The sequence below is a fragment of the Coturnix japonica genome, chromosome 24 (genome assembly GCF_001577835.2).
Source record: "Coturnix japonica isolate 7356 chromosome 24, Coturnix japonica 2.1, whole genome shotgun sequence".
Taxonomy (NCBI): Eukaryota; Metazoa; Chordata; class Aves; order Galliformes; family Phasianidae; genus Coturnix; species Coturnix japonica.
The window spans coordinates 1,807,662-1,830,732 of NC_029539.1; the positions used below are offsets into that span (position 1 = coordinate 1,807,662).

Below are 23,071 nucleotides of genomic sequence, written 5' to 3' on the forward strand. Positions count from 1 at the left end.
TTTACATCATTGTCTTTTTTAGCAGAGAGAGAGAGGCAGAAACAGCCTTTGCAAGCCCAGCTTCATACAGCATTTACATTCATAGCAATGGGAGGATTGTGGCATGTTCCAGGATGTGCCAAGCTTACCCCAGTTGGTTATCCGGATGCAGAAGCGATCACAGCCAACAGCCTCTCCTGTCACTAAGGAATGCTTCCCAAGCTTCCCTTTCCAGGCACTGGTGCTCTTTAGCTTAAAAGCTGGGTGATCAAACCATGCTTGGCAGTCGTTAGGCTTAGGAGGAATTTACATCTGAATTTCACAGCTTGGGTCCAACTCTCTAACAGGCAGAACATAAAACGCAGTGAATGCTTCCCTCTTTTGAGTGTGGATCTACACCTCGAGATGAAATTCTGTGGCTAAAGTGCATCTATTCTTCAAAGGGGTAAAGCACAACTCGAATGCAATAAACCCAGGAAGGGGAAAAATTGAAAATATCTCAATGGGAAAAGACAAGGCCTCACACGCCTGCAGCTCTCATAGCACTTTAAAAGGCAACAGTGCACAGCCAACAACAGTCCACAGAAGAATCCAGAGTTCACGTCTTGAAATCAATCCTAGCTGATGGGAAGGGAGTTTGTGAGTGATAAACCATCTACTTGAAGGGGCTCCTATGCAAAATCCCACAGGGATGCTTTGAATTGGACAGTTATGGAACGATCATAGAATCCTTAAGGTTGGAAAAGACTTGTAAGATTTAACATGGATTTAACATCCATGTCTCAGCCCCAACACATGCAGGCTCACACAGTGTGACCTTGCCTGCCTGGAGACAGGGATCCCAGCACTGAACCTGGCTGCACTCACTATGAGCTCACACTAAATCCAACAAGGAACAAGTGACGCATCCGCAAATATCAAAGGCAAAGTTGTTTGGGGAGAGAGTTCAGCATCCTGGGTTGGGGTTTTCTTTCTTTCTTCCCCCCTTCCTTTTTAAGCTTTGTCAACACCAACTGCGCTTTCCACCCTAGAAACTGTATAATGATGAGCAAAACTGTTTATCTTTCTCCTTAAAGGGATGAAGTATTTCTCTCTGATATTACACACGTCCATAAGAACGATTTACAGGATTGAGTGGACGGGTCACACGATGCCCTTTGCCTGCCCAAGGGAAAAGGGGGAGGAAAAAGGTCACTCTGGGGTGAGATTTTCAAGGGTTTCTTTGCTTCTCAAAGGCTTTTGTATGAAATACCACTGGAGTGCAGGCAGACAGGACTCAAGAGACGGGGCTCTCATGGAGCTTGCATGCAACAGTGCTGCGTGGTCTGGAGCAGCAGTGTTGCAGGATGTGCTGCATGCTCTGCTCTATACACACAGATGTGCATGCGTGGAAAAGGGCAGAAACAAAGAAAACTAGGACAAGGGAAAGGAGGCAGAGTCCAACTCATGTGACCCCACTGCCAAAGAAAGCAGCCAGAAATAAAGCAGTGCCGGAGTCGGTTGTTAGGGATGAGATGGAAGCAGTTTGCTTCTGCCTGTTTGTTTTGTTGATGCTGCCGGATTTTTGGCAGGGGAAGAGAGAACGGGGCTCAAAGCACTTGTCAGCATGGGCTCATCTTGAGAAAAAAGATGGTGCGAGACAAATATAATTGCATTTGTTAAGGGAGTGGTGGAGGCAAACAGACAGGGAAGGCAGCGCATGCTGCTTGCTCCAGCGTCAGCTAATCTTCCAAAACACAGCCCTGCAGGATGTGCTCAGCTCCAGCCACAAGATCTGGGGGCAGCAAAACACACACCCACAGTGCCTCCAGCATCACAACTAACCACCAAGGCAGAGAACGAAGCACAGCCCCCCCAGCAGATGCAGATTGTGTCTGACAACAGGCCCTGAGTACAGCAGTGGTGTCCCCCAGGGATATAAAGGTTGGGGAGCATCCTAAGAAAGCACCGAGCACTGCAATGGGGCAGGAAGGAGGCTCCTCATGGGGTTACACAAGAGGGAAGGGGTTGATGGAAGGGCAAAAAGTGGCTCAGGTGCCCTGGTGGCCTCTTGCAGACCACAAGGTGATTGAGGAGCATCCATCTGCTCAACCTCACCTCCTGCCTTCTCCAACAGACACCTCCGTATCTGATCAGCTTATACCAGAGATGGCTGAAAGGAGCTCATTTCCCTCATCCTCTTTCTCTCTTTTTCTCCTCTGGATTTACGACAGCGCCGCAAACCCAGAACTCTATTCCTGGAAGCGCAGTGCTGGGAAGCCCTGCGGCTGGCAGATGCACCAGGCCATTAACCCCATGCGTACAGGAAGCAAAGGGACAGCCAAGGAAAGAGGGACCCATGGTTCTGCAGTTCCCCATCACTGCCATTGATCCCTCAAGGTCTGAGGACCCTGCGTCCCCCAGGAGGTCATTCTCCCAAGCACTTATGCAGCCAAATGTCTCACAGCTCCTAAGCCCCCAGTGCCTGATCCTGCCTTCCCCTACCACCCCGATACTGCAGTCCCACAGCACCTTGCAAGATCAGCCTCTAATTAAACCACTCCCTTGACAGCCTGCAAGTTAGTTATGGCTCATTATCCTCACTTAAGCAACTGGAGAAACTGAGGAAGGAGAGAGAGATTAAAGGATTTGCTAAATCTTCAGCAGCAAGGATGCAGCAAGCCAAGAGACCATAAAACTCGCCTCTAAGCACGGGAGAGATTACAGGCACAAACTGCTGCACTTGACTGTGGTGCTGAGAATGAACCCGGTGAGCACTGTGCCCCTTTAAACACCTCTGGGCATCCCACTGCTGTGCCCACAGCACCCAGAGGCTGTGTCTGTATCTTGGAAGAGCTGAAAACGGCACTGATTTCCTCCAAGTGAGCTGGCAAGGGCGATAAATCAGCTGCAGGAAGGGCTGGCGGAGCGGAGGGCCCCAGGGAGAGGCAGCAAAGCCCAGGCATGGGAACGGAGAGATCTGAGAGAGGAAAATAAGGGATTGGGAGAGTGGAGTGTAAAACAAAGAAAGGACACAGGAGAGGGGGAAGCAAGAAGATGGGATATTACCCCCTCCTTATCCCTTCTGCTGCGCTGGATCATATCCTCATTACCCCCCCCAATGCCACTTTGCCAATCATCATTTGGTTATTACTACTCCTGATGACAAACTATTGCAGCTAGAGCTCCCTCGGCAGCAAATCCCTGCCCTGTCATGGCCATACTGCTGATTGCTGCAGCGTGACTGGGAGGAAGGGATCGGGATGAGTAAGCAATGAAGGCGAATGCACACCCCATCCCTCCGTGGCAGAGGAGAAGGAATGTCTCTCTTAACAAAGAGGATGGGGATGGGGGGAAACACGTCCTTCTGAACCCACCAGTTGGGCCCAATTGGGATTGGGAGCATCCAGTTCATCTCATAACGGCATCGGGCTCACGCTGGAGCATCGCTCCTCTGAGCTTCACCTTGCAAATAAATAGCTCTGAATTGCAGCCAGAAGCAACAGGATCTTTCAAAGACATTATCTGGAAGCAGTCAGTAGAATGCACCTAAAGTCTCATTAATCATCCCGCCGCTTACAGTACTTCTTAATGGCTTTTATGGTTTATCCTTTGAACGCCAACAAAGAGTGTGATTTCTCCTGGCTTATTCTATTAAACAGAAATCAATATCTAATACAAATGTGCCGACGGTGGGATATTTGGAAAGGCCGAGGAGGCACCTGTCGTGCTTTTCTCCTCTCCTCTTTGATTCGAGCAGGATGGGAACAGCCGCTCAACAGAAAAGAAGCAAGAGGAGCAGGAGCGGTGTGGGGAGGTTCTCATCTCTGTAAGGGCTCCTGTATTTTGAGCACTGGCTGCAAGGCAGCTGAATCAACACCGAGCAGAGATATAAATAAGCTTCCAGGAGGGTGGTCTCAGGAGCTGGAGTTTGCTATTAGTATTGGGGAGCTGGAAGGCAGAAAGGAGAGGGGATCTGCTTTGCTCTGTTGGCTGGGGTATGCAGGCTGCTTCAGGACACGACTGACCCTTTCCTGGCAATGTTTGTCAGCCCAGCACATACATAACCCACCGACCCAGGCACCATGGAAAGAGCCCAGCCATGAAACTGAAGCTGCTCTGGGATTTAGCACGCACAGCTCAGGGCTGGCTCCTACACTTAGAGCAACACGACTCTAAACAGCTACAACAAGCGGCATTAACCACATCGGAAACCAATTCTGAGATCCTAATAGAAAATGAAATCTGTATTTGTTAAAAACCACTTAGAGGGTTCGGAGCGTTCTTTATATACCTCGTTCAGAAACACGCTGTTAAGTAATTTGCAATTTACCCGATTTAAACAGTTAAGAAAATCCTTCCTGAAAGCATTACAGACAAATCGTATCGCCCCAGACATGAGCTGATTCACCCATAGCTTTCAATGGCATCCATCACCTCACACCAGCCCATCCCAGAGCAGGTTCTTCGGTGCACACCAAACACCCCAGAGCAGGTAGGAATAATGGAGATCAGACAGCAGTACCTGCACGTGGTGGTGCTTCCTGCTGAGGCTGAGGCTTGGATCCTTGCACATCCCATCTGGGTGCAGCTGATTCAGGCCAAGCACCGCAGCGATCCCACCAATGCTTCGGAAGCTTGGCTCTGCCTGACCCCAGCTCCAAACCCTTTGCAGCTCAAAAGATGCCAGCAAACAGATACGGAGGAGATCAGATGCAGAGCTGGAGGAAAGACTTCGGGCAAAGGTTCAAAGCAGCTCAACGCTCAGAGCCCTGCCCAAATCCTAGGCCAAGGGAAGGGGAAGAAGAGGGGGAAGCAACCAACACAGGCACTTGCACAAGCCCCCACACATCAGTGTGTGTGGCACCCTTCTGCAGCACCCTACGGTATTACTTAGCACGGCTGATTGCACTCACTTGCTTCTTTCCCTCCAGAAAGTTTCTCTTTGGGGAGAAAAACAAGGAGCAGAACAGTTACGGATGCTCGAGGCACTTAGCTACACTTAGCAACCCCGAGCCTGCCAGAAACATCCTTGCACAAGTGATGCTTCCAAAATTAACTCCCTGCTCTCGGCGTGCTTGAAAGGGGAGAAAAAAAGGCAGAGAAGAACACTAAACCTCTCAAATGAAAGTGCTCAGCTCTGCTTCAGCGCTGGTTCATGCTCGGCTGGTGCACTGCCATCATCCAAAATGCAACAGCATCCCAATGCTTGATACAAACTGACAGGGGCCCCGGCTTCCTCCGTATCATATAGATCCATATCACATAGAATCTCAGAATGGTTTGAGTTGTAAGGGACCCTCAAAGGCTGCCTGGTCCCACGTCCTGCAGGGCACATGGACACCACAGCTCCATCAATGCTCAGAGCCCCACTCCCTGATCCTGTGTATTAGCAGGGATGGGGCACCACCTCTCTGGGCACTCAGTGCCAGTGCCTCACTGTCCTTCTTGCTAAATACCCTTTCCTTATATCCAACCAATCACTCCAGCTTGGAGTCTGGGTACCTGGTGCTCACACAGGGCCAAGCAGGGTGCTGCACTCACCAACAGAAGGGACAGAGTTGCAGCTCCTCTGCCTTCAGGTGAATGGAGGGAGGCAAGGCAAGAAAACGCCATTTCTTGGCAATGCAACGGAAGGTCATTAATTTTTCTTTCCCAAGGAAAGATGTCTCCAGCTTAAATCATGAAGGCTGTTGGCATCGTTCTGCTGCCTATCTGGATCTCCTTATTTATTTATTTGGCTGCTGCACCGTCTGCCCGTGCATCACCAGCAGCCTGTCTGCAGCATTGCTCCTTCTCAAGGCGCTCCTGCTCCGGCCGGCTCATGTCCAAGGCAGAACCCACAGCCAAAGCAAACACCTCCAGCATCTCTCCTCCAAACAGAGAGGCATTTTAATAATTTAAAGCTTTATGGCTCTCTCCGGTTGCTTGGTAAATTATTCACCAATTTCTCAGTGACAACAACACCGCCCACCTGCGCGCACACGGAGCAGGTGCACCTACACAAAGAGAGCTGCTCTTTACAACTTCTGAGATGCTAAATCATGTCAAAGAGAAGGGATGAAAGACAGGGGGAGGCTGCCAGTCTCCAATCACATCCTCCGCTCTTCCTTTCCAATAGCTGAACGCTCCGGGTGCTTTTCGCGGGGCATGTGATGATCGCAGACACTTCTGCGGTGCACAGGTGTGAAAAAGGGAGACAGCAGGGAGAATAAAACCTGCTAACACTTCATTCGGGCAGCAGCACTGAAGGCAGGTGCTTTTTCTTTCTCCCAGCTGCACAGAGCTGCGAGGAACAGGAGGGAAGCAGCAAGCAGCCGAGCCGGCTCAGATCCCAAACATGCTGCCTTCAGCCTCTGCACCCCGCAATGTGAGGAGGACTCCAGCGGTGAGTCAGCTCTGTTCCTGCAGCAGACAGGTATTCTGCTGGCAGCAGCTCAGTGCTTGCTTTTCAGAACTTCTGTAAGCCAGGGCTGCCTGCTGCTGACAGGCTGCGACAGGGCAGATTGTGAGCAACCAAACGCGCTCATGCCAGCCAAAGATGCTTCTATTTTTTTCCTTGTCTTTTTTTCTTTTAGGGAAACTGAAAGCGGGAGCACCTGAGAGATGGGTTTGTTTGCTGTCAGAAGGGTGGAAGGAAGGACCATCTGGTGCAGAAGGTGCTGGGTGAGCAGCTGAGGGCAGAACGCACCCCCGATGGTCCTGAACAAAACCTGAGTGCTCCAACAGAGCTGGGAGAGGTCCTGAGCAACAGCAAAATTAGAGGGATAGTTTCTGAGAGATCAGAAATCAGCAATTTCTGCAATGTCAGATATTAGCAATGAGCTTTGCGGCTTATACTACATAACTTATACTACACGTGCACGGGCACACACACACACAATGCATTCGTATACATGGCTTCCTATTTGTTCACATTCCTCCACCCACCCCCTGCACAGCTTTGCCTGGCTCCCCACCTTTGGGGAGATGCTCTGCCCACCCCGCTGCCCATGTACAGGTGAGCACCTGTTTCCATAGGGTTTCCATAGGTCACTCCATTTCTCATCATTGAAGAACCAACACCCACCCCCCCTTCTCACACCTCCAATGCTTCCAGCATCAGCCAGCTCCCCACACTCACCAGGATACATTCTGCAGTGCTGCTGTGGTGACAATGGGGAGGTGATGCTGGTGGGCGAGGTGACAGCCAGCAGGATTCATTACCCCAGGCTTTGGGAAGAGAAAGCAGCCCAAACTCAGCTGAGCACGGAGGTTTTTGCCTCTGCTTGGGCTTGCGAGGGACGTGACCTTTTGTGAAAACTCTGCTTATTTATTTTGATAATCCTTTTGTTGGAATAAACGCTTTGCTCTCACCACGGCCCCAAGGTCACTGGAGTTAATGAGGAGAGGAGAAAGGCCAAGAGAATGGGATTTGTCCTTTGCAACTGAGTGCATTAGTGTAGGAGAGGTGAAATGAGGGGGCTGGACTCTTTCTCCTCTGCTTTCTACTCGAAAAAAAAGCCAACAACAGCAACACACGGCCACACAATAAATCTCCTTTTCTATCTCCTCCTCACTCTTCTTTCTTTACCCCATCTTTTTGTCATTGCTTTCCATCAGCCTCTACCTAATCCATGCTGAAACCATTGCACACCACCTGCTGGAAGGAGACTGATGTCCACGCACTGGATTCCCATGTGGGACAGCCCTAAGGTACCACTGACCCCATCCCAGGTCCTCTCACCCCTCTACAGACACCAAGGCTCACAACTGCCCTTTGAAAGTGGTGGGGTGGAGAGGAATCCGCGCACCTCCCTGCTCCAATGCAGCCATTTTGGTGCAGAGATCTGCAAGAGGAATATTAAGCTCGGTCTGAATGCAGCAGCCTTGCTTAAGATTTATGAAGGATGAAGGAAGGAAGATTCTGAGGCAAAGCATCATCTCAAAATAACTGCCGAGTCCTGGCGGGTATAAAAGATCTGTCCATAAACCAGTTTGTCATCACCAGTCAATAAAAATGCAAGCAACAGGAGGAGGAGGACGCAATAGCTGCCATCCCTGGTCCTCTGCAGCACAGCCACACGATCCCAGCCAGACCCAGCCATAGAGCTGCCAAAAACAGGCAGTGCCTGATAATTAATAACCCACTACCCAGGCTGCACCAGGATGGGCAGGGGAGAAGGATGCAGGAGCATCCCATAAAGGCATTGGGGCAGCAGTCTGCACACAGCCCTACACCCACCCCCGCCCAGCTCTCTGCTGTGTTCTCCAGTGTGCTATTAAGTCACATTTTAAATAGCTCGGATGATGGAGTGGACCCCATAGGCTTTGCAATCTCTCAGACAGGAGGATTTCTTCCCCTGCGTAATTATTTATTCCCTAATGGCGCTTATCAATCCACCTCTCCTCATCTTCAACAAACCCAGTGGGTTGGCGGCCCCATCCCTCTCAGCTCATGCCATCATCTTTTGGGATGCCTCATTCTTTGGGGAAAAGATCCAAAGACTGACCCAGAAAAGAGCTTTCCATTCACCCACCTTTTCTCACCCACGATGCTCCCATGCCAGCTTGAGCCATGCACTCACTTGCATCCTCTCTCTCTATTTTCCTTAACCTTCTGCCCGAACAAAGCCCCGCCATCCCTTCTCATTACTGATCGCTCACATCAACCTCCCAGCAAACACTCTGGGGCCACTTGGCTATTAACAGGGCACTAACAGCGAGGCGGAGGAGGATATATTAATATCTAATAAGAGTGATAGATGATGTGAACCTCTCAGGCACTCCAACTCAGGTACTCATGTCAGGTACTGGAGCTAATTTAAAATAATAATAATAACAACAATAATAACAACAGCAGCAGCTGCTGCCTTCATTTTCCAAGCCAATTGATTCCTCAGCAGGAATGCCATCTTGACAGATTTATTTTGATCGAATTGTCTAATTGAATACAGTTCTTGTTTCCCTTCACTTTGTGACCTTTCACGGCCATGAAATAAATGCGATTTGGAGAATTACTCCTTGGCAGCAGATTTAGTTCCTCCAGGGCTGGGGCAGCTGCTTTGTCTCCCTGCCCTGCAGTCACCATTGCTGGGGGTTTTCAAGGAGGAGATGGATGTGGCACTGAGGGATGGTGGGGATGGGCTGATGGTAGGGCTTGGTGATCTCAGAGGCGATCCAACAGTGCTTCCAGTTTACTGGAAGGAGTTTTGCTCCCAGCCCTGGGATGCTACAGGAATTAGATACGACATCCCCTTGCAGTCACCACACTAAGCCTGATCTTATGGTTGGCAACCCTGCCTGTGGCAAGGGGGTTGAAACTGGACGATGAATCCAGTCCTTTTCAACCCATCCCATTCTATGATTCTACCAAGCACATCCCAGCCCGGTACCCAGGGAGCCCTGCAGTGCCAGACACGATGCGACGCTTCCCATAAATCTCACAGGAGTGGAGTCTCAGAGATTAAAAATAACCAAACCCCATCCCTGGCAGACAAACGCTCCGTCTGAGAGCCAAGAGAGGTCCTGGTGAGAAGAGTTGCAGCTGAATCTTTTATAATAATATCAATCAATATTAAAAATGTATGGTCTCGCTCAATTTTTAAAGCATCTTAAATTAATCTTTAAACACAACTATTTTGCTTAAACCAAAGGCTTTGGTTTGCCTGAGAATGGTATTTCTGCCTGCTTCCCTAGGGCTCATGCCAGGTATTGAGAAGAGGTCTAATAAGTAAGTAAATAACACACATCCAGCAGAATTCCCCAGAACCACGAACGGGGAGGGAAAGCAGAACTTTCCACAAAATCCATTATTGACTTAACAGCAAAACTGGCTTTATCTGTGCGGCGTGATAGGCCCTACAGACAATATTAAATGAGCTCAATCTACCGGGTTTAGGCTGGATAAAGAACAGCTACCGCAGCTTGAGATGAAGGCAGAGGACTGGGTGATGGCGAGGCACTGGCACTACAGCCCTGAGATGCTGTGGATGCCCCATCCATGTAGGTGCTCAGGATGGATGGGGCCCAAAGAGAAGCCAAAGAGAGCAAAGAGTCGTGCCCTCCATCACCCCATCACCAACACAGAAATGCCTGGGGGGGGCATTGAGCAGACAGGGGCATCCTGGTGACAGTGCCTCTAAATGTGGCATTTTGATGGCAAGACTTCTGCCTCACTTGCCGTTTAACGTTAAGAGGCTTGTACAGTCAGCAGCGTTTAAAGAGTAATGACTGTTTTCATGGTAAATGCTCTGTTAAATAACCCAGGATTATTGTGTTGTGTTAGTGCATATATAAAATGGCATTTCAAAGAAAAAATAATAATTGTTTTAGAGCTAATTGATGTTTTTAACCAGCTCCGTGCGTGGAATTTTTATTTGGTTGGAGGGACGGGCTGCCATCAGCAAAGAGGACATGGAAGCTTCAGCCTAACAGATCCAGTCTGTCTAATGGCCAGGGCTGCTTCTGAGGAGGTCTGAGCTATCTGCACTGAAGTACCAAAGGGATTTCTGCATCCTGAGTATGCACAACCCCAAAGAGCCCCCACAAGTGGTCAGTGAGATGCTGCTGAGCTGTCACTGCAGGGCAACCATTGCTCTCCCCCACCCTGGTTTCAGCATCTACTTGCAGCATCTCAGACCCCAGCTCTGGCCACAGTGGTTGTCCACATAGTGGTACTTCAGAGCCACCTGGAACTCAGAGAACATCACTCCCAGGGGATAACACAGAGGCAGTGCTGATCCCCCACCCCTGTCTAGCACCGCAGACAGCAAAACAAACCTGTTAGCAGCACGGGGCTGATGAATCACTGCTGAGCAATCCTGCTGCAGGAGCTTAACCAGGGCTGCTCTAGCAGGGATTTGGATGGTCCACCTCCCTCCCCTCCATCTCCTCGGGTCCAGCCTCCTCACCACAGCACATAAGGACACAGCCTTTGGGGCCAGATAGAGCCACTCTGGGTCCCTGATGCTGAGCATGCCACGACTCTGATCACAATCTGTGCAAAAAAGATCTTGAGCTAATTTGTTCAGGCTGCCCAGCTCCCTGTTTGCGCCCCGTGCAGTCTGCAGGCACTTCACTCCCCCATCAAAGAGCAGAGAAGTACTCTTGCTTTCAAACCTGGAGCCTTTGAGCTGTCTGGCAGCAGCAGCCTTGCTGACCCTTGGCCGGAGGCTTGCAGGGCACTCAAGCAGTCAGCTGAGTCCTGAAGCTTCACAGAGGCAGTGACTTTTTGGATGTGAAGTTAATCACACGAGTGAAAGTCTTGGAGTTGCCGGAAGGGAGAGCGGAGCCATCAGAGACCGCAGTTAAAAGTCTCAACAATCTCCTAAGATCTCCGTATCCAGACACCAGCGAGCTCAGATCACAGGGTGAATTGTGGCTGTCACACAGCTCCTGGGGAGCACCTGCTGGGTCGCCGGGTCTCATCCCTTACTGTCAGGCAGATGATTAATCCAAAGGGTCCTCAGCATCCCCGCTGCACGGAGCAAACAGCTCCTAACAAACCACAGACCTGTAGTGCAGAGGCCAAACACCACCAGCTCTGATTCCTTACAAGAAAGGAGAGGAGATGAAAGCTATTGCTGTGCCCCAGACCCCAGCAGCAGCAGGGAGTGTGTAGAAGGAAAGCGTTGAAGTGAAGCACGCTCCGAGGTGTGCAGATGGGCAGGGAGGAAAGCTGCGTGCTCCTCCAGCATGGCATGAAATAATTGGGCTGTGGAATCTCAGCTAAGACTGCCAGAAAGGAGAGCTCAAGACCATAAAGGTGCTGGTTTGAAGTTGCTGCTCGCCCTTCAAAATCAACCCCATGCCTGTCTCTGCTAAGAGAGCATCCTTGCACCATTGCACAGACCTTGCGGCCCAGCCCAGCTCCTTTGCAATAGGAGTCACCAACTCTTCTGCAGCCTTTCCCAGCTATGAGAGACTTGCAAGAGCAACTAAAGATAAGTTTGAGCTGATAGCCTACGAGACGCTGCCCTCCCTCTTGGAGAGGTGATAAGAGCAGTGCCCTTTCTTAGCATCACCCCATGTACAGACTGATGTTACAGCTGCTGGATCACCCACCAGATAATGCTAAATCCAGCTCCGTGCATGCCAACAGCATGACTCACAGGCTCTATGAAATGAGATATAGAAGGAGATGCTGAGGTCAAAACCTCCTCACCCGCATTTTCTCCCCACCTTATCTCCTGCTAAACCACATTTCAGAGCAAGCCATCCCCAGCTCAAGGACAGGACAGCTGTCCAATTCGCTCTCTGTCTCCTTCAGAGGGAGCCCTTCCCTGCTCCTGAGGCTCTGTCTCTACCTTCTCTTTTCCTCAGAGGCATCTGGACCCCAGGAGGACGCTGCCCTAATGGGTTCCATCTCATTACTGTGGCCGCAATGTCAAACTCCGTCTCTCTCCATCCCTTCAGCATCTGTCTCTGCGGTATCTAAGTGCATCAGATGAGTAGAAAAGTCCCTTTGTGTGTTTTCCCAACCCTTGGCCATATAAGCACCATTTAATCAAGCTCAATAATGAAACAGAAACAAGGTAGAGCAGGCGGTGCAGTGACACAAGAGGACCACACAGCCCTGGAAGAAAAGAGAGGAACCAGCAGCTGGCAAAGGGGAAAGGGGCAACCACAGGTCTGGAAAGCTCTGAGATCCTGAAAAGGCCCAAGCTCACAAATAACACTCAATCTATAACCTGAAGGTGGGACTGCTCCTACACAGGAGGGTTAATTATTGTCCTGTGCATCTCAAGCTCATCCTCCCACCTGATAAAAGCAACATCCCCCACCCCCAGCACCCCTAAATACAATCACTGCGAGCCTTAGGAGCAGCATTACACACCATACAGTGATCTCATCTGCTACAAAGTGAACAGGGATGTGCATAACTGCAGGAATACGACAGATGTACCCATCTCTGCAAGTCAGCCTGGGCACTGAGCAGCTCTGCCTGCACAGCGCCTGTCCCAGCCTGGGGTAACACTGCTGCCAATGCTGACAGCCCCTCACCCAGCAGTACAATGAAAAGCTTGTTTGGGAGTAAAAATTACTTAAAATTCATACCTACATTGGGAAATTATTCAGTAAACTCTAATTACTTATCAAAAGCCACGACGACATTTTTAAGGAGAGGGAGTGCCCATAAATACAGAGCCATAAATAAACTGCTCCTCAGTAGCACGAATTAATTTGTATTTAATTGCCAGAAATTGCTATCAATTACCAAACATTCCTTGCAGAATAGGCAAATTCTTTTAAGAACAATTTCAATTGCTAATTGGAAGTCATTTTTATTTGTTCACCTTCTTTCTCATCTCCCAGATCCTGCAGGGTGAGGCACCCATCCCACTCTACAGGACCTGGGCATCAGGGTGGGGGTAGAGAAAGAACAGCGAGTTACAACCAAGGATCAGCTCGTGGGATATAGAAGTTGTACATCCAACATCAAGGAGAGGAACACCTCCCAAGGAGCGTCTGTCTCACTTGCATGCAGACAGAGCAGCTCAGCTAAAGCAAAGCAATGGAGACGCTGCAGGGAGCATCCCCAAACCCCACCCGTGCTGTATTGCTCCCCTCCAGGCACTGACCATGCCCTCTGTCAGAGCTTGCCCATGCATATGCCGTGCAGCAGGAGACGGCACGCCAAGCAGCCCCGGCATCGCTTCTGATTCATTTTCTGGTGTTTTCTGCTTTGCTGTTGGCATAACATCCTATCAGCACAGTTAATTACATCCACGCTGAGTGTGAAGGGCAGGCTGATTCCCAGAAAGAGCCGCAGGCCATGAGATCCATCCCGCTGCTCTCACAAAACAACCTCCACGTCTGCTGACAAACCACAGCACGGCACTACCCCTACAAACCGCCCTTATGGGGCTCTTCCACTCACCCCCAGGTGACAGCTGGGGCTGCTCCCACCCCACACCCTGCATCACTGATGGGAAATCAGGTTGGATGCTGCAGCATCCATCCACATCACACAGACAGGCAGCAAAGATACCTCAAAAGCTGTAAGCCAAGCATGCAGGATGGAAAAGAAGACAGGGACAAGTCGGATTGTCATCCTGCATTTGTGAATCTCCCAGCATGGGGCAATTTAACAGCTCCTTGAGGGTCCCACAGGTGGTAGAATCACTAAGGTTGGAAAAGACCTCAAGATCACCAAGTCCAACCCAATCCCATGCCCACAATGACCAGCTCCCTCAGTACCACATCTACAGCTATAGACACACATCAGCACAGAGCAGAGGGACTGGGGGTCCCAGGGTTGGCAGCCCAGCACCAAGGCATCACTCCCAGCCCCCAGGACAAGGGTGACACTGACATGGAGCCATGTGACGCCCGTGACAAGCGGAGCAAATGACACGCGCCATCTCTGCTAACCGGAACAGCCTTTCTGTGTCTAATCCATCATATTTGATGCAGATCTCTTACCCTGAAGTGTTGTCAATGAGGATTTAATTTAGTGCTAATTAGACAAATATTGCATGTTAAACACCCATTGATTATTAAGAAACATTGAGCATGGTTGAGCTCTGCAGCGCACGGCGGACACGCCGTGTTATATCTGGGATGAGGCTGGTAAATGTCTTGCTGTTTCTAATCATCAGCTAGTAATTAATGTCCAATAACTTGTAACTTGGTTTATCATTATAGATTTAGGAAGCCAGCAATGGTACTGTATGCTAATTAAACATCAATTGATTATTTAAGGCATATAAAGATTTAACAGCTAGGTGATAGACAGACAGAGTTGTTAAACTTTAATAACCGTCACACATTCCCTTGTATTATTAACTTGGTGCTTAATCACAAAGAGTTCTGGTCTAGAAGATAACTTTTGGGTGTGAGCTGCAGAGGCAGACAGCCCTGAGCAGCCCCATGATGAAGACCTGAGTCTTCTGCTATGGGGGAATAGATATCAGGGCACTGGGAGCCCTCGTTGTGCTGCCATGGACATCAGCCCTGGGGTAGAGAGGTGGGATGCCCCAAGAGACCCAGCTGCATGCAGGAAAATAGATCAGAATAGATATGCACAGGCTGAAGGTTGCAGTGATCCCCATGCAGGATAATGGACCTGACCTCAGGCTGTCACTAAACAGGGACGGAGCCACAGCATAAACCCCAGTGGGAACGACTGACAATCCATCCTGCAGTGGTCAATGGGAAGGAAAAGCAAGCAGATCTTATAGTGAATGCACTGTGCTCCTCTCTGGACATCCCCACGTGGACCATTGGTGAGCACAGAAAGCAGAGGAACGCCCCAAAGAGTTCCACTGTGCTCACAGGGGTTTACCCACTGCAGCAGGGACATCAAATGAAGCAAGGCAGGGAGGTGTCGTGGCACATAAAGGATCCTTCAGGTAGGAAACAAAACCAGCTTTGGAAATCTCACGGAAGTGAGTTTCAAGTCTCTGGAGGATATCAATTGAGAGTCTGTCACTTGGTGTCAGGATAACTTTCCGGACAGCTCTCGAAGCTCGTTAAGCTCCCGCTTGGGTTGCATTTGAGCTCTGTTGGCAGTGCTGTCTGCTGGCACAAATGCTGAAATTAGAGATGAGAAAGGCCCATGGGTGCCCCCTGCATCAAAGCAGGGTGTGAAGCCTGAGTGATGCATCAGCCTTGGGAGTTCAGCCCAGCAAAGCAGGGGTGCTGGAACCCCCCTGGGATGAGCAGGGTGACAAGCAGTGCCTGCTGTGTGCGGTCTCAGCATCACCAGCTATGGGCAGAGGGAGAAACTCACCGCTTCCCCCATAGCAATCACAGCATCTGAAACCCTGCAAGCCTCCTGCTGCTCCACCAGCTCCAGGTCCCCAACTTTAATTAAGTCCAAACAGCCTCATTGCAGGAACATGGGAGGAGAGGGTGACTCAGGCAGGGATGGGACCAGCTGGCCTAATTACCATACAGTTAAGAACACTAATTAAAACCGGCCTTCCCCCCAGTTCTATATAATAATAATAATAATAATATAAAATCCAAACTAATCAATTCCACTTAGAGGGGTGTATTGGAATAAGGAGCAAGAGTGGGGAGGGTGACAGAGGGAGAGATGAGATGTGATGTGAATGCTAACAGCTTCCCAACGTAGCACTGCTGCAGCAAGCCCCAGGCCTGGCTGCTTCTAACAGTTACTTCAAGTCTCCTTGGAAATGGGTTTAATCTTTCCCTCTACCTGCTGCTGCATCAGAGCAACTCCTGCGAGCGCACAAAGGACCTTAAATCTCTGCTTTAACTGCCTTGATTGAATTAAATGCAACCACGCCGTAAAGCAGCCTCTTCATTTAAGGTGCAAGCATGGAGGCTTTCTCCTCTGCTCACGGCTCTCTCCCTCTTTCTGAAATGATGAGTTGCTCGCGGGTTATGCTCTTTTTAGACAAGAAAAAAAAGAAAAAGGAAAAAAGTCATCTGATAAAGTGGGTTATAAAACTGGTGGTAGTAATAAAGGGAGAGCAAGGAGCCTGATGCAGAGCTGGCCGGGGAGGCAGAAAGTGCTGTAGGGACACAATATCTGAACTGTGATTAATATGTGACTGTGGGTGACCGGGGAGGGAGCAGCGCCCTGCTGAAAGGGGGACAGAGGGTGATGGTGGGGATCCTGAGTGTCACAGCCAAGGGAGGAGTGATGCCTATGGGTGATGCAGGGGGTGAAGCATCAGCAGTGGCTCAGCACAGCCATCAGATCCCAGCGTGCACATCTCCCTGCTGAGCCACCCCACAGCTCCAGATCCAACTGCTCATCCTATCCCAGTGTACCCAGGGATGTCCCGCTGCTCCCTGTCCCTCTGCCCACCAGACTCACAGCCCTCACCCAGGGCACAGACATGGCCATCGGCTCCTTTTTACGAGCCTTCATTGTTATTACCACCTATTTCTTTTTACATCCCTGCCAAAATACCAAACATTAATCTCCCTCGCTCCCTGCAGGCAAAACACGGGTAATTGGATTTATATGGGTTAGAAATTTGTTAGATTTTATATATATATACACACATACACACACATGCACGCGGAACAAACATAAATAAATAGGAGGTCGGGAGCTCTGTTGTATCCCAGCCCCACTACCAGCAGCGTTCAGCCAAAGCCCGTTCATCTCTGGGATCACAGCTCCCTGTGCTGCCAGCTGGCTCTGATTTAGGAACTCATCCCTCAGCGCCGCACTCCAGCTCCCCAATGGGAGCCACCAACTATGATTTTTACTTCCATCCCCTTCTGTTTTTCCCTTTACACCCCCTCGGAATCTTATGAATTGGAAAGGACCCTTAAAGGTCATCTAGTCCAACTCCTTTCTTCCTCTTTCTTGGCTTTACCATTCACTTTTTCCACTCCTAACTTTGCTCTCTCTTGCACTTTTACCTCCATCCTTTTCCAGCTAGAGCCAGCGAGTGACAACACACGCACAGCAAGAGAAGAAAAGCCAAAACAACCCTACACAGCTTGGCAGCCCCTCACTTTGCACCAGCTCATTTCTGCACCAGACACTGCATTGGGTACCAGCAGAATCCCCCATCACCGACCTCATCCTGCTCCACACAGCTGCTGTTTTCCTCCTCCTCGTGGAGAAACAGGCTTTGAGACCCTCTTGTATCCTGAGAAACGAGCCCATCCGTGAGTATAGTCACGGAAATCACTCATTTTAAGCAAATCTCAGGGAAATATTCATAAGAAAACAGAAGTGCAATACGTGAGGCTTTGCACCGAATGTCTGACCTTGAAGGGTTCTGTCTGTCAAGGAAGACAAGACACATGGAGGCAAACCTGCAGTAAACAACCCATTACAGGCTACGAATCGCTGGCAGGGGCTGTGGGGGAATTATTTTTCTCATTAATAAAAAGAAGAAGAAGAAAAAGAAGGAAAAAAAACCAGAACATCAGAGCCCTCAAAGGCTGCTCACAAGGACGGAAGGAGCAGTGATAGTCACCGCATCAGATATTCCTTATGAACTGCCTGCTCGGCTGCAGTATCTAAAGATTATCACTTAACACAATATGTCCAGCTGTTGTAAAGAGCATCCGCGTTGCAGGGCTGAGAAATGGAAGACTCTGCATAGAGGAGGCAAACTGCGAGAGCAGCTGAGGGAGCAGAGGAACACTTTGGAAGCGGGGATGTTTCCTTATGCAGCATTCACACCTAATCCCTTCCTAGAAACAAAGGCTGGCTCTCCTGGAGCAGCACGCTGATCCAGGGAAGGACAGCTATTACTGCTCACCAGCCAAGGGAGTTTATTATGCTTGCAAAAAGATCTCGTGTACGCTTTAGTGAACGGATTACTAACAGTTCAGTCTCATCCCCCGGAGCTGAATATCACTGCTTGTTGCTATTTCTAGCTAGCAGAGCTCCACAACTGAGCGGGGAGGTTGGTTTCTCACTAGGCAGGGTGACTCGTGTCCTGGCCTTTGAGGTGACAGCAAGTGACATCTCTGCCTCCTGGCACAGAGCTGGGCTGGGTCTGCTGTGTTCTGGTTGCAATGTGCATCCAGCAAACCTCCTGCTCTCCACATGGACCACAAAACGTGCAGCGCTGCCACTCGAGATGGCAACATCTGCACTGGGGAAGCAGCATCAGCACTAGAGCACCAACATCTGCACATTGGGGCTCCTTCACCTGTAATGGGGATCCAACATCTGTCCCTTTGGCAAAGGGTTGGCCAGGATGGGGCCCTCCCAACACCACCCTCCAGCAGCTGCGGCAGTACAGTGAAATTAGCGAGCACTGTAATTATAACTATCAGGAGCAGATAAGACAAGTTAAATACCAGCTACCTGGGGAGAAATTATTATGCCAGCCAGGAGGATCCAAATGCCAGAATCTGTGGCTGTAATTTCACTGAGTCGCCAATTACAGCTCCTACATGCAGCGAGCTCTACCTTGGAAACGGCAGGTATATATTTAGCTGCTCCAGAAAACTTTTGGGGGAGGAGGGGGAAGGAAAGGGGCAGAGATGGAGCAAGTCCTCGCTAATCTGCTCCACGCTAATCCCCATGCTATGAGCATCTGCACACAAAAAGCAGGAGCCTCTGCCCACTTCTCAGCACAGATTTAACAGTGGAGATGTGGCTGTGTTAATGCTTCTGTTCTCCATCGGCTGCAGGTTGAATGGGGAGCAACACCACCCCCATTAATAGGGAGGGAAACTAAGGGCTGGCAGCCATCTGATCAAGCCTATGTGTGAGGGCAATGGAGGAAGCAAGCAGCCAAGCTGACCCCTTGACTGCCCAGTCCTGCACCCACAGCCCATGGTCCTGCTGCTTGTATTTGGCTGGGAACCAGCCTGCGGTAGATGGTTACCAATAAATAAATAAAGAAAACATAGGAGAAGCAGCAGCAGCCTTGTCAGAAATAATTAAAACTATAATTGCAAAAATAAATGGAGGAACGGCGTCTCATGATGTTTTATTCTGGCTTTTTCTCTCTTTTTTTTTTCCTTTGCTGTTGTTGCTTGTAATTGGAATTGTTCTCATAGTGGCTAATGGACAAAAGACAGCCAGTCACTGGGGAGCTGGTAAAGCTACACCGTTCTTTTGGTCCTTTCTGTCAATGGGAAACAAGGGAGGGAGCAGTGAATGGAAAGGTGGAGGGGGGGCTTTGTGGGAAAACGCCTTCAAATAGAGGGAAAAAGCATCTGTTACGTGCCTTAGTGGGAAACCCAGGTAAAGATACCTATTTCTGGTACAGTCGACCAGCTTCCTCTTCTAATTACCCTTGAGAAACAACCATTACTGCCTCTATCCTACAGACAGGGAAACTGAGGCAGGGAGCAGCCAAGGAGCCCCCCCAAGTGCTGGTGCCCCTGCAGTGCCAGCTGAGGACAAGGCCCAGTGCACCCATCCATCCCAGTGCTCCCTCCAGGCACTCACACACACACACACAGCCTCTGTCCTTAAAAAAGAAAAGAGCCAATATTTCTTAAATACAGATAAAACTATAAAGCCTTGAAATTTTGAGCAGCTGTTGTTTTACGTCTTTATGAACTGTACTGATGCCTGTTATAAAAGGTCGATTTGCTGGCAGCACCAGCAATACGACCCAATTTACTATATATCCTGCTTTTACACCACTTGAATATTTGCCACCGCAGCAGCTCTGCCTGCAGTTCAACCCCGGATCGCTGCTGAACTCTGGCAATGGAGGAGATGCTACAAAGCGTGATACAGACGGGTTAAAACACACAGCAAGGCTTCAGCCTGGGCTCATCCTATAGGACAACACCCCCCTGCCACCCCAAGGGAGCACATGTCCACACTGAGGCTCTGCTTCTCAAAAGCAGAACTGAATCCCAGCTGGGAAATCAATCCCTATCTCCCTTATTGCCACCAATGCACTTGCATTACACACCCCAAACTGGTGCACAGCTCGAGTTGCTGCAGCCATCCAAACACCTGCCCTGCATCACAGCAGGTTCTGTATTTCGGAGTCAGAGAGCAGGAAGCTTGGTTTTTATTTTTAATAGCACACAGAGAATTTGCAAACTGCCGCCAGCTCCCTGGAGAGGAAAGGTGCACGACTATTATGGGAATTGTTTGTTCTTACAATAAAAAAAGTAGTGAATTATCAACAAGCTCTGCCTGTGGGGGAAGCGTTTGCTGCTGAGCTACGATGACCCAGAAGTTGCCTGCAGATGGAGCCTTCGTTTCTGTAACGATGATGCTGAGCCTGTATTGCATGCAAGGAGGCCCATATTGCATGCAAGGAGGCTCTGTGACAGTCCCCATGTCAACCACCCCCTTACAAGGACCCAATTCCCTTCTCCTACTTCTCCACAGGTCAAATAAATGCTCCACTTTGTGTCTGCTGTCTGTAATGGCTTCCTAACCCTTAGCCCCAAAGAAGGCTGCTTGCTGCCCAGAGACTTCAGGGGGCAAACTTTGGGAAACAGCAATGCAAGATAAGACCGGGGTGTTAAGAGCAAAATGGAGCGACTGCAGCAGGGAAAGCTGAACTTGAAGATAGAAAGGGAGGAGGTGAGAGCATAGGAAGATGCACCAGAGAGCAAGGGCAGGAGTAGTTGCTGGGAGTGGAAACAGGCACAGAAAACACTTGTAGGGCATGAATCACTCTAAGTCCCACTGGGGGCTGCAGAGTTTACAGGAGATACAGCCTCTCACTCCAGGGCTGCCTGCCTCGCAAACATCCCATCTCACCAAAAGGAGGCCAGAAGCTTTAAAAAAAAGGAAAAAAAAAAAGAAAGGAATCCAAGTCAGCCCTCTGCTGGCAGCAGCCTCGGCCAGCACCAAACCCAACAGCCTTCAGCCCTGGGGAGGGGGCTCAGCACCTGCAGCTCTCACCCCCACCCCATGGGCTCCACTTCTGCTGCCTGCCACCAGCATCACCTGTGTTATGGTGCCACTGTATGGTACGATGACAAGTGTGTCCCAGTGGGTCCCCAGGCACAAAGCAGTGTCCCAAAGCACTGCACAACCACAGCTCCCAACGCACACACTGGGCAGGTGTACAGACAACAGGGACACATCTCTAGCCCTGGCCAGAAATCCATCTGCTGCCTTCTTTCAAACCCTCAGCACTGTGGGGCTCCAAAAAGCATCTCCCAGGGCATTGCTCCACAGAGGGGACAGCACTGTACTGAGCATCCCCACCATCCAGGCAGCACCCAGCCCCTTTATGCACACTACGTATCAAACATTTCCCCTCTCACAGACCACTCCACAAGGAGCCTGCCTGGCCCTGAGCCTCAAGCAGCCCCAGCCTTGCAGCTAATGGAAGGCACGATGCTCTCAGCTTTGGGAGCAGCTGCTGTCTGCTGCAGCCCTGGTTCTCTGGGTTTGAGCAAGGGAGCGCACACAGCATGACCTGCACAGCACAACCCAAAGCCCTGACACAATACTGTGTGCTCTCAGCTCATCACCCACACCGTGTCTGCTGAGAGCCCATGTCCTACACAGGTAATGCACCACATACACCTGTAACTCGCTCAGAGAATGGAAAGGGATGCTGTTGCTGTACTATGCAACCTAGAAGTGGCCCATCTGCATCTAAGCCGCTCGCGTTTCTCCTCCAGCAACCCGCGCTAAGGTAAAACATCCATCAGAATTCATAAGATGCACCCCTGGAGTAAAAGATTGATTTGATATTAACAGATTCGTGCAGAGACTATCAAGTGATCGAGCTGAGGCACCAACACCTCCGAGGCATCACAGCCCTGCAACCCGCCGGCACGGCACGGACCCTCCTCCGCATGCAGACAACTTGCAGGCAGCGCTCAGTTGCTGTCTGCCACCTCACCCCTTTGTCAGCCCCACGTCTGGCACCCGGCAGAGGCAGGAGGGGCCACCCCATGTGCAGCCCCCGGCCACGCACCCTCCCCAGGGTGACTGCAAACTCACAAGCCGGTCCCAGGACCGCAGGGCACACAGATCCCATGACGCACACTGGGATCTCACCGCAGCACACCGATCCCATCACACACATAACAGCACAACAAGACCCCCCCCCCCAACAGCCCAACCCGAGGCAGCAGCTCCTACCTGAGCGTGGCACTCTCCCCTTGCTGCACAGTCACGTTGTCCATAGCTCTTTGGGGAAGAGTGGCATCTCCGCTGCGCCGGTTACGGCACTCCTGCAGGGCACAAGGAAAGATCAGCTGAGACAGAGGACGACTAGGCACCTCCAGGGCAGGGCTAAGCACCCACCGACCCCCATCCTGGGCAGCAGGGACTTTTCCACCAGGCAAAAAACACACCCGACGAGGCCACCGGGAGCGAAAAGGGGGGAGAGGAGGGAGGGGGTGCGTGTGTGTGGGGACGGGGGGGAGCAAAACCACCGGGGCGGGCGCGGAGGCGAGCGATGCGGAGCTCCACGGAGATCAGGAGAGCCCCTGGAAAGGCAGCCTGCGAGCACTGAGCCTGCCGAGCGGCATCCGGAGGGAGTCCCCAGTATCCTCGGGTGAGGGAGGAGGACGGGAGGGCCGGGGGGAGGAGGAAGAGGAGGAGAGGATGAGCGGAGCAAGAGATGAAGGTCACAGAGCTGTGCCTGCTCGAGACGCTACTTTAAGATTCAGTTGGGCACGCGCTGCGGAGAGCTGGCATCAAAAGTTTATAACCCAAGGAGGAAACGTAAGTGTCTCTGGCAGGAAAGGGAGGGCGGCCATAAAAGCAGGCTGGGGGAGCAGAGCGGGCTCG

At 50.6% G+C, this 23,071-nt stretch overlaps 1 protein-coding gene across 1 annotated transcript in view; it reads right to left on the minus strand.

Annotated features, from left to right (window-relative positions):
* Positions 1 to 22,755, minus strand: part of OPCML (opioid binding protein/cell adhesion molecule like) — a gene marked incomplete at its 5' end in the record, with an annotated part of 80,492 nt that extends 57,737 nt beyond the window's left edge. Inside the window, one exon of the mRNA XM_015883790.2 lies at positions 22,418 to 22,755. Within this exon, the coding sequence (XP_015739276.1) occupies positions 22,418 to 22,755 (338 nt within the window). The remainder of the gene's footprint in view (positions 1 to 22,417) is intronic.
* Between the last annotated feature and the right edge of the window lie 316 nt (positions 22,756 to 23,071).